This window comes from Piliocolobus tephrosceles, chromosome 2 (genome assembly GCF_002776525.5).
Source record: "Piliocolobus tephrosceles isolate RC106 chromosome 2, ASM277652v3, whole genome shotgun sequence".
In the NCBI taxonomy this organism is placed as follows: domain Eukaryota; kingdom Metazoa; phylum Chordata; class Mammalia; order Primates; family Cercopithecidae; genus Piliocolobus; species Piliocolobus tephrosceles.
Genome location: NC_045435.1, coordinates 147,788,874 through 147,806,000, shown reverse-complemented (window position 1 = coordinate 147,806,000; position 17,127 = coordinate 147,788,874). Strand labels below are relative to the sequence as shown.

Here is a 17,127-nt window from a genome sequence, read left to right as displayed (position 1 = left end):
CCTTTTTTTTTCTTTTTTATAACCTGAGGTCATAATTTCATGTATCTCTGATCCAAAACCTATAGTGCTTTGGGGCCTGTCTGTGCCTATTACATGTTTCTTCTACAGTTGAGCAATCAGCATTTAGTAGACATGTTTTCTGTGGTTACTGGACATATCCTTTGCATTGCTCCCTCTGTACCTGTGCTATTCACTTTACCTTTGATTTGATTTCACCTAACTTTCAAATGGCATTTCTTCTGCAAACTCTTTCCTAAGTTCTCCCATCCCTTCTAGCAAGGACTGGATCTCTTTTCTTCCAGACTTTCACAGAGCCTTGAATATATCCTATCCTTGGTTCTCAAACATGACTGCACAATGGAATCACCCATGGAATTTAAAATGCACTGTATACTGATTTCTGAGTGCCATTCCAAGAGAGTGTGAGATTATTGTCCTGGGGTGTGGCCTGGACATTGGAACTTTTAAAAAACCCCCAGGTAATTTTAATGTGCAGCGACATTTGAGAATGACTGTGTTAGACAATACTCACCTCATATTATCCTAGCCCCATTTTTTCTGTATGTCTTTTATCTCCTGTGGATGCAGCTTTTTGATGGTCAGAGACCCAGTTTTGTCGCAATAATTGATACATTTATTAAGTGCTTGGCTCAGAAGCTTCGTTGGTATCTTTAAGCCTTTTCACAAACCCTGGGAGGTTGGAATTATGATCTCCTTTACATAGTTGAGGAAATAGAAGCTCAAGGAGGAGCAACAAATTGCCCAAGATAGACCTTGTAAGTGACGGAACTGGGTTTCACATCCATATTTAATTCCTCAATATTACACTGTAGTAAGAGAGCCAGAACTCTAACCACTACATCACACCATCTTGGTGTGTGCTGTCAATATACAGCATACACTTGTGGAAGGAATGAGTGAAGAACAGTTTCCTCCAGGCAGTGGGGGACCAGAGTTATTCAGCAGGATCAATATAGTTCTCCTTTGGTGGGTCTGTGGAGAGGATTTCTCTGTATGTGAAAACTTCCCTTTACCCTTGTTTGCTCAAAATTCTCCAATCTGCTCAACTTCCAGCCACATTGTTATCTGTCATAGTACAGGATGGAGAAGGAAGAGGTTGTTGTCTGTGATCGTGTGGAAATTTTATTCTTTTTTCTGTGGCTAAGATTGTCACCAGGTTAAGTTGGATTGTACACTTTAGTATTACCTGAAGCCGTCAGAAGCGGGCTGTCTTCTCTTGTTCTACTGTAATTGCAATGTGTTCTCTTGGGGGAAAAGAAGAGTGTAATCATCTACTTAATTAGCATGTCTGTGCGTCGATGCAACTGTGATAAATGACATTCATAAGGATGGATCTGAAATTTTACAAGATACTCAGATGTCTTCTGAATCACCAGAGCTTTCTCTTTGTTCAGAATCACTCCAGTATGCTTTGAAATTCAGAAGGTCTATATATTGGGAGAAAAAAACATAGAGCATGGCACTTTCGTATATTCTGATTTTTGACAAACCACTAGCTATTCAGTTAGAAGTGCTATGGGTTGGTATCTCTCTTACTTGGTTTACTTATTTTATTGCCTTCTTGGCTGCTCGGAATGTCCTTGTTGACTGAATTGTGGCTGTGTTGAAAGTTAGATGAATATTCTCTCTGACAATTGTCTGTACTGCCATGCTGTGTCTTGTGTGTGACCAGTGTTTTTGAGAATGTCTATACCCCTTGTCACCTCTCACCTCATCAGCTACTAGTCAGCAACACAGCTAGCAAAGCAGCATTCTACTCTGTAAGGCCTTTTTTTTTTTTTTTTTCTGAGATGGAGTCTCACTCTGTCGCCCAGGCTGGAGTGCAGTGGCCGGCTCTCAGCTCACTGCAAGCTCCGCCTCCCGGGTTCACGCCATTCTCCTGCCTCAGCCTCCGGAGTAGCTGGGACTACAGATGCCTGCCACCATGCCCTGCTGATTTTTGTATTTTTCGTAGAGGCGGGGTTTCACCGTGTTAGTCAGGATGCTCTCAATCTCCTGACCTCGTGATCCGCCCGTCTCGGCCTCCCAAAGTGCTGGGATTACAGGCGTGAGCCACCGCACCTGGCCTACAATGGCCTTTTCTAAAAAAACAAAAACATAAAAATCCTTTTTGTTTGGAAATACTATCAAACTCACAGTAGAGTTACAAGAAGAGGACAAAGAAATCCTGTATATTTTATATCCTTTACCTGGTTATAAACCAATTGTTAACATTTTGCCATCCTTGCTTTATTATTACCCTTTCTCTATCCTTTCTTTTTCTCTTTTATTCTCTCTCTACTCTTCCCTTAAGTTATTTACATATATATATATATAATTTAGGAGAAAAAATAAATATATATAAGATATATATTTTTATTTATATATAATATACAAATACATAATATACAAATATTCACATATGTAAATATATATTATATATTATTTATATATAGATATATATATTTTCTCCTAAATTTGTGTGTGTTTGTGTGTGTATATGTATATATAAAACTTAGGGGAGGAGTAGAGAGAGAGGAGAAAAAGAAAGAGAAAGGGAGAGACATATAGGCCAGGTATGGTGGCTCATGCCTATAATCCCAGCACTTTAGGAGGCCGAGGTGGACGGATCACCTGAGGTCAGGAGTTTGAGACCAGCCTGCTCAACATGGCAAAACCTTATCTCTACTAAAAATACAAAAAATTAGCCGGGAGTGGTGGCAGCCGCCTGTAATCTCAGCTACTCGGGAGGCTGAGGCAGGAGAATAGCTTGAACCGGGGAGGCAGAGAAGGTTGCAGTGAGCCGAGATTGCACCACTGCACTCCAGCCTGGGCGACGAGAGTGAAACTTTCGTTAAAAAAAAAGCTATATATATATAATATATACTTTTAAAAATATATATTTTTTATATAAAAAGCTATATATAATGTTTTTAAAAATATATAATATACAAATATGTAATATATATATTTTTCAAAATATATATTATATATATTTTTTTTCTCCTAAATTAATTGAAAGTTACAAACATCATGCACCTTTAGTAATTTTGATGTCTCTCATATATTCTCTAACGTAAAAACTATAGTTTTCTGTCAGCAAATTTAACGTTGATGTAGTATTGTTATCTAAGCTCTATGCTGTCTTCTGTTTTTGCCTCTTGTCTCAATAATGTGGTTTATTGCAAATTTTCCATTGCATCAGGAGGCATATGATGTTGGCTTGTCCCATCATTGTTGGTATTAAGTTTGATCACATGGTTCTGGTGGTGGTCACCGGCTTTCTCTACTGCAGTATTACTACCTTTCCTTTTTAATAAAAAGAAATACTTTTGTGGGGAGATATTTTGAGACTGTATAAATATCTTGTCTTCATCAAAATTATATTCACCAGGTTTAGCCTACACACATGATCTTCCTCAAATCAGTTATCATATGGTGGCTGCCAAATAGTGATTTTTTTTTTTTTTAACTCACTTCCACCATTCTTTCCTTATTTCTTTGTTGGTATTCTTGAGCTTTCCTCATCTCCACTTATTTATTTATTTATTTATTCATTTATTATTTTATCAATATGGACTCAGATATCCTCATTCTGTTTAATGAGTTTTAATCCCTACTGTCTTTGTTATTTTGATGCCTTTGGCTTATGTTTTAAAGATGACTTATTTTGTGACATTGGGCAGGAATGGGGTAGTCCCATTGCACTTGGTTTCTTGTTGCCTAAGAAAGGAGTCAGTCATCTAACACCTTCTTCTCCTTTTGCCTGGGCAGTTATCAGTCCACCTCCTGTGGCTGGGACAATTTCATACAATTCAACCTCATCTTCTCTTGAGCAGTCAAATGCAGGGAGCAGCAGTCCTGCCTGCAAAGCCTCTTCTGGACTTGAGGCAAACCCAGGTAAGCTCTTAAGAGGGGTAAGACAGGGCTGTGACTTGCCCTAGGAGTTCTATTACCTGAGGAGTGCAAAAGGTAGACTTAAACCAACTACAGTTTCTGCATGTCCAGGATTTTAATGGCCAGAAATCACTTTGTATTAGGCTTTTGGCTGTACTGGTTAGTTATTACCATCTTAAAACTGTAATAACTGGCTGGGCGCGGTGGCTCACGCCTATAATCCCAGCACTTTGGGAGGCCGAGGTGGGTGGATCACGAGGTCAGGAGATCGAGAGCATCCTGACTAACACGGTGAAACCCCGTCTCTACTAAAAATACAAAAAATTAGCTGGGCGTGGTGGCAGGCATCTGTAGTCCCAGCTACTCCGGAGGCTGAGGCAGGAGAATGGCGTAAACCCAGGAGGCGGAGCTTGCAGTGAGCAGAGATGGTGCCACTGCACTCCAGCCTGGGCAACAGAGTGAGACTCCATCTCAAAAACAAAAACAAATAAAAACAAAAAGAAAACTGTAATAACTTATTGTCATAGCTCACTCATTTGGTGTGTTGCCTGAGAGTTGGCTGATTTCAGCTAGTCTCACTCAATCTTGGCTAGGCTTGCTTGCAAGTTACCTATTGATTATAATATCTGTTTTGGGCTTGGCTTGGCTAGAGCACTTAAGCTGAAGCAACTCTGCTTTACATATTTCTCATAATTTTCCTGGGACTATTAGGCTACCCGGAACATGTCCTTCTTCTGAAGAGAGAGGGCAGGAAGAAATACACAGTCTCTTGAAGCCTAGGCTCGGAACTTGTAAACCGTTGCTTCTGCCACATTCTTTTTTTTTTTCTTCTATTTTTATTTGAGATGGAGTCTCACACTGTCACCCAGGCTGGAGTGCAGTGGTGCAATCTCAGCTCACTGCAGCCTCCGCCTCCTGGGTTTAAGCGATTCTCCTGCCTCAGCCTCCTGAGTAGCTGGGATCACAGGTGCCCACCACCACGCCCGGCTAATTTTTGTATTTTTAGTGGAGACAAGTTTTTCCCATATTGGTCAGGCTGGTCTCAAACTCCTGACCTCAGGTGATCCACCTGTCTCGGCCTTCCAAAGTGCTGGGATTACAGGTGTGAGCCACCATGCCCTGCTGACTTCTGCCTCATTCTGTCGTCCAAAGCAAGTCACATAGTTGAACTCAGAGTTGAGAGGTAGAGAAGTGGAAAAAGGTAGTCTATTCCTTTCGTAGGAATCACTGCAAAGTTACATGGCAAAGTGTGTAGATTCCAGGAGGGTAAATAATTTGGCCATTAGTGTAATCTGCCACATGGGCAAAAATATCTCTTGATCCTAGAAGCATTTCACAGTTAGAGAATGTTTTGAAGGTTGCTTTTCTGTCCACAGACTTGACATCAGACAAATCTTGGATGTGACCCAATTTTTAAATAAAAGAAGTACCATGAAAGAGGGAAAGAAGAGGACCTTATAATATAAGAAGTACCAAATATTTAGCATATGCCACCATTCCCTTTCACTTCCAAGGGAGATATCACTAATCCATGCAGAAACTCTACCACTAAGCTTGGGTCAGCCTCAGATTTTTTAAAAAAATCATAAACACCATTAGCAGCGTAACAAGCGGAGGGCATATCAATTAACAAACCCCAGCCATGAAATAAATAGTTTTCAGCATTACTCTTAGAGAATCATGGAATTTGAGGACTTATTGGTCAAATATCTGAAAATATTGTTACTTGTTTCCAAAAACAAACAACAAAAGAATTGTAAAAAAAAGAACTCGACAAAAGCCATTTAGTAAATAATATGTAATATTTCTGGAAGAATATTCTACAGTCAAGTTGCTTTATATTGTTCTGCTCCTTTTCAACTAAAGATAGTGAGAGTGCTATGTGGAGAATGTTATATTGAGATAGCAGTGGGATTCACATGTGAGGAAATAAATTAGATCTAGACATCTTAAAAATTCAAAAAATTTACTTGAAAAAATAAATACATGTTATGTCTGGAAAAAACTGGAAAAACCAAACATGAGAATAGAAAGGAGAAAAAAACCTACCATGCAATCTCATGAGGAAAGTAGAAGAAAGTTCTCTTTGCCTTTGCATGGTCTCTCCTATTGTGTGGAATGGTGAGATTGCATCTACTTGATAGACTAGTGGCCGTGCTCACTTTGTGAGGTATCATTTTAAGGCAAAAAAGCATTGTAAAAGATGAAGTGTGTCATTTTATAATAAATTAAGTTCATTGTTTATTAAAAATAAAACAATTTATGGTATATTTCAAATATATAATATTAGACATATATACATAATATATATACATACATATGCATACGTGTGTGTGTGTGTATAGCCAAGCCCAGCAGAGATTCCAGTCAATGGGTAGACTCATGAGCAAGCCTGCCAAGATTGAATGAGACTGGTTGAAATCAGCCACCCATCAGTAAACACACCAAATGAATGAGCTATGATAGTAAGTTATTATGGTTTTAGGACTGCATTTGGGGTTGGTTTATTACATAGCAATAACTAACCAATAAAGCCCAAAGCCTAATGCAAACTGATTTCCATACATATATGGTGGGTTGGGGGTGGGGGGTGCGGAATTAACATGACTTCAAGGAGAAATAAATCAACCAACAGTTGAGGGTTTAAACAAACAACTGAGTAATTCATAGGTCAGACAAAAATATCAGTAAGGCTGTGGAAGCCCATACAACGTGATCAGTAAACTTGAGCTAATGGAGTTATAGAGATCAAAATGTGAAAATACACGTTCTTTCCAAGAAGACACTGCACATTTACAAAAGACTGATCTTATTTTAGGCCATAAGGCAAATTTCAAAACATTTTGACACTTTGGTGTCATATGGACCATGTTCTCTGACCTCGAAGAGACTATATTAGATAGTACTAACAAACAATAGCTAGAATCACCCCTTTGCATTTGCAGATGAAGAAACATGTACCTTAATATTTCATGTATCTAGTTAAAAAGCATCATAGAAAGTAGAGAATATTCAGAATGAATTGGGTTGGCAGTTATTGTGAGCTAATCCCTTCTCTTTCCTATCTTCCTTTGTCACCCCTTCCCCTGGTGGTAAGGATAGAATTGACCTCCATACCCATCAGTGCTCTTAGAAAATTAGTCAGCGTGTATTATTTGTTTAGAACCACCCATTGTTTGCCTTTTATTTTGCTCATCACAGGAGAAAAGAGGAAAATGACTGATTCTCATGTTCTGGAGGAGGCCAAGAGACCCCGAGTTATGGGGGATATTCCGATGGAATTAATCAACGAGGTTATGTCTACCATCACGGACCCTGCAGCAATGCTTGGACCAGAGGTCAGCAGGGTAAACCTGGGCAGCCAGCTGGTAGACCTCTTCTGCTCTCCTGGCCACTCCAGCTGTCAGAAGTGGGGATGCTAATGCTGAGAGTTAACATGTTATGCTACCCTGGTTTGCATTTAACCTGGTGGTCAGTGTGGAGAGGGCAGGAACAACTGATCAAGAGGTAATTCCCCTTGATGAATATCACATCACAGGTCCACTTACTAATAATCTCACAGTTGAAGGCATCGTTCCCAGCTTTTTATCTTGAAAAATTTCAAGCCCTCATAAATGTTGCAAAAATGCTGTGATAAAAATCCATAGACTCTTCACTTAGATTCAGCAGTTAACATTATGCCACATTTGCTTTCTCTTTCTCCCTGCGCCTCCCCATATGCTCTTTTCTCTTTCTCTCCCTGCTTCCCATGAACCATTTGGAACCATTTCAGAATTAAAAACACATGTCGTAATACTTCACCCCTAACAATTTTTGCATGTACTGTATCTCATAAGGAAGCTATTCTCTTACATAACCACAATGCAGTCATTACTGTTAGAAAATTTAGCATGGTTACAATATTTTCTAATACAGGGTTGGTGAATTACAGCCTGCAAGCCAAATCTGGTCCACTGGCTGTTTTTTCAAATAAAGTTTTATTAAAACATATTGTCTGCAGCTGTCTTTGCATTACAACTGTAAATTTGAATAATTGAGATGGGGAATGTGTGGCTTGCAAAGTATGAAATATTTATTATCTGGCTTTTCACTGAAAAGTTTGCTGACCTCTGGCTTAATATAAAACCGTATTTAAATTTCCCATATATCCAGATGATGTCCGTTATAACCTTTGTTGTTGTTGTTGAAGGATCAGTTAGGGATTGTGCATTGCATTTAATTCTTCTCTCTTCATTTCTTTAGTCTCCTTTAAAACAACTCCCCAGCTCTGTTTTGGTCTTTGGCAGCACTGCCATTGGTGAAGAGTCTTGGTCGCTAGTTTTGTGTAAGGTCCCTCTTTTTGGATTTCTTGATTGTTTACTAAGGATTAGATTCAAGTAAGGCATTTTTGGTAAAAGTGCTTCTGTCATCTCATTGCCTTGCATCTGAGGGCATGCAAAGCAATGACACTTCTTTAGACATGCCTGTCTTAAGACATTTGTGACAGCTTCCAGGAAATGAAAAAATGGCTTGGAGATTATATTACAGTGTTAATTTTCAATTTGCCATGTTTCCTTAAGTATTTATTTTATGATATTGAGGATACTTCAGAGAACCAGAATGTTGTGATAGAAAAATCTTTTCCTAAAATGATCTTTCCATTTCCTTCTAGATATCCAGTCTGTGAGGGCTTAAGACTATAGTTTTTTTAGGGATTTAGTAACATTGCAGATTAGCTGAGTTTAGTTTTTTTCAGCTCTAAAATGGGAATTTGTACTAGTCTATTGCATTGCTACAAAGAAATACCTGAGACTTGGTAATTTATTTTTTTTTGAAAAGAGCTTTAATTGGCTCACAGTTCTGCAGACTGTACAAGAATGGCATCAGCATCTGCTCAGCTTCTGGTGAGGCCTCAGGGAACTTCTACTCATGGTGCAGGGTGAAGTGGGAGCAGGCAATCACATCACATGGTGAGAGGGGGAACAAGAGAGTGAGGAGGAGGAGCCAGACCCCTTTAAACCACCAAATCTCCTATGAACTAACTGAGCAATAACTCATTCATCAACAAGGGGATGGTGCTAGGCCATTCATGAGGGATCTGCCCTGATGATCCAACACTTCCCACTAGGCCCCACCTCCAGCATTGGAGATTGCATTTCAGCATGAATTTGGAGGGGGCACATATTCAAACTACATCAGGATGCAATCACATGTTTCAAAATATTTTGGATATATTAATATTTAGTAGTGTACTGGAGCTGGCTTGTACTGGAATGCAAAGAAAATTGTTAAATTTTTAGGAATTTTGTGAGCTGGTTGTTCCATATGTTGGTAGCTTGAAATTGACCACCATGGCACCTGGTTACCTGGATAGCCAGTTCTGGACTAATGAGATGAAGTGTCACCAGTTAGGGCCTTCCTTACCTGAAGAGCTGTTTGTGGAGCATTTACTTGCAAACCACTGGGCAGATTAAATAAGATGGGGAGCATAAGTGCTGGCACATGATTGTGCTTCCAGCTATGGTTGAGTGTAACTCAACAGATATTCTCTGGAAAAAAACCTGTTCTTTAAAAAGAAGTGTTAAGAGTATATTCATGAGTGCTACTATTGGGCCTGTAATGAGAATTTGAATCTATCATCTTAACGGTCCTTAAAGCTCAGCTGGAGAGGATTCCTTTAAGCCAGAAGTTGGCAAACAATAACCCACAGGCCACATTTTGTCTGCTTACTGTATTTTTAAACAAAGTTTTATTGGAACAGTACTGCACCCATTCTTTAACATATTGTCTGTGGATGCTTTTGCATTATAGCAGATGAAGGAGTAGTTGTGACAAAGACCTTATGGCTCACAATGTCTATTTTATTTTCTATATGGCCCTTCACAGAAAATTTTGCTGGCCCCTAATCTACACTGAATATCATCCATATACACATATAATACTCCAGTTTCTCAAAATGCTCTACCTGCCTTTTCTGTCTTGTCTTCATAACTTGTATGTGTATGTGTCTCTGTGTGTATGTGTGCACACATGTGTGAATTTAAGACTCTGAAAATCCACAAATGTGTATCTTATTAGAACAAAGATGAGAAGCTTGGATGTGTCCCATCCTCACTGTCTTGAGAGAATAGCTCTGTGTAATTTTTTCCTGTCTCTTGCACTCAGACCAATTTTCTGTCAGCACACTCGGCCAGGGATGAGGCGGCAAGGTTGGAAGAGCGCAGGGGTGTAATTGAATTTCACGTCGTTGGCAATTCCCTCAACCAGAAACCAAACAAGAAGATCCTCATGTGGCTGGTTGGCCTACAGAACGTTTTCTCCCACCAGCTGCCCCGAATGCCAAAAGAGTACATCACACGGCTCGTCTTTGACCCGTAAGTGGTACTTTCTGTTCCTTCTTCCTTATTTTCTTTTTAAATGAAAGAGGAACTACTTAGATAGTGAAAGTTAGCCATAGTCATCCACCGAATACCACTGCTCCTGTCTTGCTGTGGATACAGAGCTACACCAAGCTAATTTTCATGTCTGAAAGTGCTAAGATGAATTTTAAACAATTTACAAATTTTCTTGTTAATGATAATGAAACTTTGTATTTTACATCGCTGATGACTATCCTGTGCTTCATTCTTTATAGCAGTGAGAGAATGTAACACTAAGATATTCTACTTTTTTCATAGTCAAAATACTGGTTTTGGTATCTTAACTAGGTGCCATTATTGCCCAGGTCTGTGGGCAATTATTGGGATATAAGACAGGTTAACTTTGAAAATCCATTGCTTTAAACACACACACACACACACACACACACACAAAACCCCAAACTAAACTTCTCTAATTGAATTTATTTTAACATATATAGCCCAGTAGCCTCTGGGGACTGTGATCCATGCCTGTGACAATTCAGAGTGATGCTTTACACAGAGGGAAGGATTCCATAATGCAAAGTTTCACAAATTGTATATGTAGATTTTAAATTCTTTTTCATAATGTTTCTGTAATATTTTGGAATAAGACTTAACTCTTCAGAGACACATATCATGTTTGTCCATGACTTCCTGCTCTCTCCTGACCCCTCCTTGGCACTGGGTGTGCCAGTTCCAGAGCACCTCCGCACATACACTGTTCTCTATTTTAAACCTCAGGCACTTCTTAGGTGACTGGTGCTTTGTTCTGATGGGAGTGCTGATGACGTCTTGTGCAGTCAAGCTTGCTCTAAAAAGTTCAGATAAAAGGGTAGTCTAGTGAGATAGGGGCTACATGAAGGAAGTTTCTATAGAAACTTAGGACATGTCCCTCTTTCTTAGTTGGTTAATAAGGAACACCCCAAAAAGTATATTTGTATAAGTAGGATAGGTAAAACTTTGACATAATCTTGTTCTTTCAGGAAACACAAAACCCTTGCTTTAATTAAAGATGGCCGTGTTATTGGTGGTATCTGTTTCCGTATGTTCCCATCTCAAGGATTCACAGAGATTGTCTTCTGTGCTGTAACCTCCAACGAGCAAGTCAAGGTAAGGGTAACTCAAGGTCTTAGAAGAAAAGCAGAATGTGGGGCTTCTCACTAAGGCCTGCGGAGCTTGGGAAGATTTCTCTGTGCCATGTCCAGAGAAGGTTCAGAGTGGAGTTAAGGACTTTCTGGGAATAGTCCTCTCACTCCAACGGTCCCCAACCTTTTTGGCACCAGGGACTGGTTTCATGGAAGACAATTTTTCCACGGGCCAGACTAGGGGTATGGTTTTGGGATGAAACTGTTCCACCTCAGATCATCAGGCATTAGGTAGATTCTCATAAGGAGCATGCAGCCTAGATCCCTTGCATGCACAGTTCACAATAGGGTTTGCACTCCTATGAGAGTCTGGTGCCACCACTGATCTGACAGGAGGCAGAGCTCAGGCGGTAATGCTCACTTCCCTGCCGTTCACCTCCTGCTATGTGGCCTGGTCCCTAACAGGCCACGGGCTGGTAATGGTCTAGGGGTTGGGGACCTCTGTTTTACTGTGAGTGTATGTGTGTATGTGTGTGAGAAGAGTAAATGGTTTCACCTACCAACAAGTAGGGTTGTACCAAGGCTTTGTTGGACTTTGGGGCAAGGTAGCAGGATACTGTACAAGTTCAATGTGTCACTCAACTATCTATAGCAAATGAAGGGATATTTGAAAATAAATCTCAGTGTTCATTGTTAATTTACACACCCACACACACACAAACACGTAATCACAATTAGTGACACTGAACTACTGGAAAGGATATGGTTAATGTGGATTAGAAAGATGATTCAGGCAGCTTACACTTCAGAAAGATTTCTTATGACCTTGTCCCTAAGGGAAGACAAGGACTAAAGAAATTCTTTAAGGGAAGTCATGAAATTCTATAAGGGAAGTCATGTAAATTTATGAATAAATTTCAGAAGTTATTCTGTAGGGTTTGGCGTGTGTTGGAGTGTCTTTTTGTTTTGGTTTGTTTTGTTTTTTATGTTGCTAATTTACCTTCCCAGTTGTCTTTGGCCTAGGTCCCTTCCTTTCCGGGAATTGTGTCCATGTTTTATTGGTATTGCAGTTGGTGCCGCAATCTGGCAAGAATAAACTAGACTCTGAATTGACAGAAAGAGCTCTCATCGAGACCTTGTCCTGTTCTACTTTCTTGCTTTTAAGAAAAGGGAACCAGAAAACGTGTCCTTAGAACGTTATTCACTTAGGGCTGGGCGCAGTGGCTCACACCTGTAATCCCAGCACTTTGGGAGGCTGAGGTGGGTGGATCTCCTGAGATCAGGAGTTTGAGACCAGCCTGACCAATGTGGTAAAACCCCATCTCTACTAAAAACACAAAATTAACTGGGCATGGTGGCACATGCCTGTCATCCCAGCTGCTTGGGAGGCTGAGGCAGGAAAATCGCTTGAACCCAGGAGGCAGAGGTTGCAGTGAACTGAGATCACACCACTGCACTCCAGCCTGGGCAGTGGAGAGTGAAACTCCATCTCAAAAAAAAAAAAAAACAACTTTGTTATTCATTTAGGATTTTCATGGGCAGACTAAAGATTAGCAGCTCAGGATTAAGATGGCTGCTGAGAAGAATTATTGGAAGGTCTAAAGCAATGTGTCCAATAGAAATATAAAGCAACTTGCAAATATGAGGTTATAAAAGCACACATATATGTGCTTTTAAATTTTCTGGTAGTTATATATTTTTTTTAAGAAAAGCAAGTGGAATCCAGTGAGATTAATTTTGGAAATATATTTTATTTTACCCATATATCCAAAGTGTTATTAGTATAACTGCGACAGCCATTCAGCATCACGAAGAATTATGGAGACCTTTTACATTACATTCTTTGTTCTGTACTGTCTTTTTTTTTTTTTTTTTTTTGAGAAGGAGTCTCGCTCTGTCACCCAGGCAGGAGTGTAGTGGCACCATCTCGGCTCACTGCAAGCTCCGCCTCCCAGGTTCACGCCATTCTCCTGCCTCAGCCTCCTGAGTAGCTGGGACTGCAGGCGCCTGCCACCACGCCCGGCTGATTTTTTGTGTTTTTAGTGGAGATAGGGTTTCACCGTGTTAGCCAGGATGCTCTCGATCTCCTGACCTCGTGATCCACCCACCTTGGCCTCCCAAAGTGCTGGTATTACAGGTGTGAGCCACCGTGCCTGGCCTCTTTTTTTTTTTTTTGAAACAGGCTCACACTCTGTTTCCCAGGCTGGAGTGCAGTGGCGTGATCTTGACTGCAACCTCTGCCTCACGGATTCAAGTGATTCTCCCACCTCAGCCTCCCGAGTGGCTGGGAACTACAGGCACATGCCACCATGCCCGGCCAATTTTTGTGTTTTTAGTAGAGATGGGGTTTCACCATGTTGGCCAGGCTTGTCTTGAACTCCTGACCTCAGGTGATCTGCCTGCCTGGTCTCCCAAAGTGCTGGAATTACAAACGTGAGCAACCACACCCAGCCTTGTACTAACTCTTTGAAACCAAGCATGTATTTTACATTTACAACACCTCTCAATTTAGACAAGCTGCCTTTCAAGTGCTTGATACGCACATGTGGCCAGTGGCTCCTGTATTGAACAGTGCTAGTCTAAGTATTTTCTTGACTCCTTCAGCTTCAAAGAAGCAATGCCATTTATAGAAACCAAAAATAAGTCCCTGAAAGGAATCATTCTCTGCATTAGGGGTACAGCCTGTGCTGTTGGTACTGTAGCTTTCATTAACAGCTTCACTCTCTGGTCACAGTACCCATTTTTAAAATTATTATCATTATTATTATTATTTTGAGACAGAGTCTTGCTCTGTCACTCTGTCTGGAGTGCAGTGATGTGAGCTGTTCACTGCAACCTCCGCCTCCTGGGTTCGATTGATTCTCATGCTGCAGCCACCTGAGTAGCTGGGATTACAGGCGTGAGCCACTGCGCCCAGCTTCAGTGCCAATTATAGCTGCTGCGATGTATTTATTCTCACAAAGCACAAGTGGAACTTTTTGTCTTTGACTCTTTGCACTAAGCATCAAAGGGCAAATGCAATTCAACAGTCTTACATTCATCATTCTGACCGGGGGAGGTAAAGACCCATATTTGCTTGAAACTGATCTCTGGCTCATTTTCAAGGAATTCTGACAGTGTGTCTTTAGATGGTGCTGTTGCTGTGTTTATCATTATTCCCCGCTAGCCGAAGTGACAAATGTCCAGATGTTTTCTAATGTTCAAAATAAGAACTTATTTAAAGGAAAATTTTATTTGACTTTTCTTAGGGTGAAGACCTGGAAAATATGTCCTTGGTTTGTAATTTTAGAAAAAGATGGCATAATTTTTATTTTCAAAGATAGCTATACCAAACACCTTGTTTGGAAAGGTTGATTAAGGTTGACTTGGACACTAGAGGGAATACTAGAGGGAAACTGAAGGTATTTAGTATGAATTGGATACTTTGTCTTATTACTTCCCAGAAAGGCATTTTTTTCCCCCAAACCATGTAATTTTCTAAAGACTTGAAAAGGTGGCCAAGCATCACAAACTCAGTAGGAAGAACAAGAAAAGCAATCATTTCTTGTAAGTGACTCGAAACAGTAGTTTTAGAAAATGAAGATTAGTCTTTCAAAACAAAATAGAATGGATGAGTTTTGTGTGTGTGTGTGTTTGCATGCGTGCGTGTGTGTGTGTGTTTTAATGGTAAGAACCAATCTTTAGTAGAAGTAAGAATGGGAGAAACAGTTCTTCCATTAATTTCCTGGTCTTTTTTTTTTTTTTGAGACAGAGTTTTGCTCTTGTTGCCCAGGCTGGAGTGCAATGGCGTGATCTTTGTTCACTGTAAACTCCGCCTCCTGGGTTCTAGTGATTCTCCTGCCTCAGCCTCCCTAGTAGGTGGGATTACAGGCATCAGCCACCATGCCTGGCTAATTTTTGTATTTTTAATAGAGACGGCATTTTACCACATAGGCCAGGCTGGTCTCGAACTCCTGACATCAGATGATCACCTGCTTTGGCCTCCCAAAGTGCTGGGATTACAGTCGTGAGCCAGTGTGCCTGGTCAATTTCCTGGTCTTTTTACTGTCCTATGTCATTAATGATTAATGAACAACTTTTGAGACATCACACTGCCCAAGATATTTACAATTTCACTGGCATATAGTCTAAGATAAAGATTGCTGAGCTCTGCCAACCCAGCAACACTAGGCAACGTGGAAGCACTGCTCCAATATGGAGTAAAACTGAATGGGTCCCAGTGGCTGTAGCATACATTATTGAAAACAGCAAATTCATAAGAGGTTTTATTTTTGTTTTAATTTTTTGATTTTTTTGAGATGGGGTTTTGCTCTGTTGCCCAGGCTGGAGTGCAGTGGCATGATCACAGCTCCCTGTGTCTGCGACCTCCTGTGCTCAGGCGATCCTCCCACCTCAGCCTTCTGAGTAGTTGGGATCACAGATGTGCACCACCGTGCCTGGCTAATTTATTTTTTGTAGAGATAGGGTCTCCCTATGTTGCCCAGGCTGGTCTCGAACTCCTGGTCTCAAGTGATCCTCCCTCCTCAGCCTCCCAAAGTGCTGGGATTATAGGCATGCACCATTGTGCCCAACCATAAGCAGACGTTTTAAGTATTTATTTTACTATATTAAAAATCTTGGCTAAATGGCATTTTAAAGTCTATGTTTGGTCATTTTGGAGAATCACGCTGATAAACAAATTCCTGTGAATTCTTTAAATTAGATTTGTATGTGGATTCACTGTGCTGAAAACACAAGATAACATTCGAGAGTTTACTTGAAGCTCCTCTCCTGATTTTGGAATATCTTGTAATCTAGCCAGGTACGGTGGCTCACATCTGTAATCCCAGCACTTTGGGAGACCAAGGCAGGTGGATCACCTGAGGTTGGGAGTTCGAGACTGGCCTGACCAACATGGTGAAACCCTGTCTCTACTAAAAACGCAAAATTAGCCGGGCGTGGTGGTGCGTACCTGTAATCCCAGCTACTCAGTGGCTGAGGCAGGAGAGTCACTTGAACCCCGGAGGCGGAGGTTGCGGTGAGCCGAGATTGAGCCATTGCACTTCAGCCTGGGCAACAAGAGTGAAACTCCATCTCAAAAAAAAAAAAAAAAAAAAAAAAAATCCGACATTATATGCAGCTTTAAAATTATGTAGATAATGTTTGTTTACCATAATAGATATTTAAATAAACACTGAAGTTATCAGATAGTTAGAAAATAATCCTTTTGATGGCAGGTAAAAACAAAGGTGTACAAACAAGGAGAAAGAGTTCTGGGGTTAAAATCTAAATAAACATTTGCTTATAATAGCTTTATGTTGTCACTGCCTCTCTAACCAAGGCAGTACTTAAACTACCATGACTGCTAGTCACAAATACTAGTTAGATACAGCGGAAGTTCAAGTTAAAAGACAGAGCCCCTTCTCACAAGCAACTTGGAATCTGGAAAAGTTTTTTGGAGAGATGACAAATTTGTGGTCACTGATGAAAAATATCTTATGCAGGTTTTGAGAAGCTATTTACCAAAGAACCATTGTTATTCTTGAGTAAAATTAATTGGATTGTGGATGAGGGGGACAAATTTATAGTTTCTATTAACTCCTTACAAGATGGTACATACACCATAATCTCTCTTGCATTGGCATCCATGTTAAAGTGAATTTCATCAGAAGACACATTTCTTACTAATTTTTAGACGTTACTTTTCCTGTGCACATGCAGTTCACTCCAACTGGCCAACTGTTTGCTTTCCTCTAGTTAAAAAAAATTTTTTTTAAATAATTTTT

The 17,127-nt window shown here is 40.3% G+C and overlaps 1 protein-coding gene across 3 annotated transcripts in view; it reads left to right on the top strand.

The window, feature by feature from the left end:
* The window catches only part of KAT2B (lysine acetyltransferase 2B), a 117,680-nt gene that overhangs the window by 78,781 nt on the left and 21,772 nt on the right, over window positions 1-17,127 (top strand). For all 3 annotated transcript variants that reach the window (XM_023207309.2, XM_023207311.1, XM_023207310.2), the window contains exons 8-11: window positions 3,775-3,900; window positions 7,099-7,235; window positions 10,042-10,250; window positions 11,261-11,387. In XM_023207309.2, coding sequence (XP_023063077.1) covers window positions 3,775-3,900; window positions 7,099-7,235; window positions 10,042-10,250; window positions 11,261-11,387 — 599 coding nt within the window. The remainder of the gene's footprint in view (window positions 1-3,774; window positions 3,901-7,098; window positions 7,236-10,041; window positions 10,251-11,260; window positions 11,388-17,127) is intronic.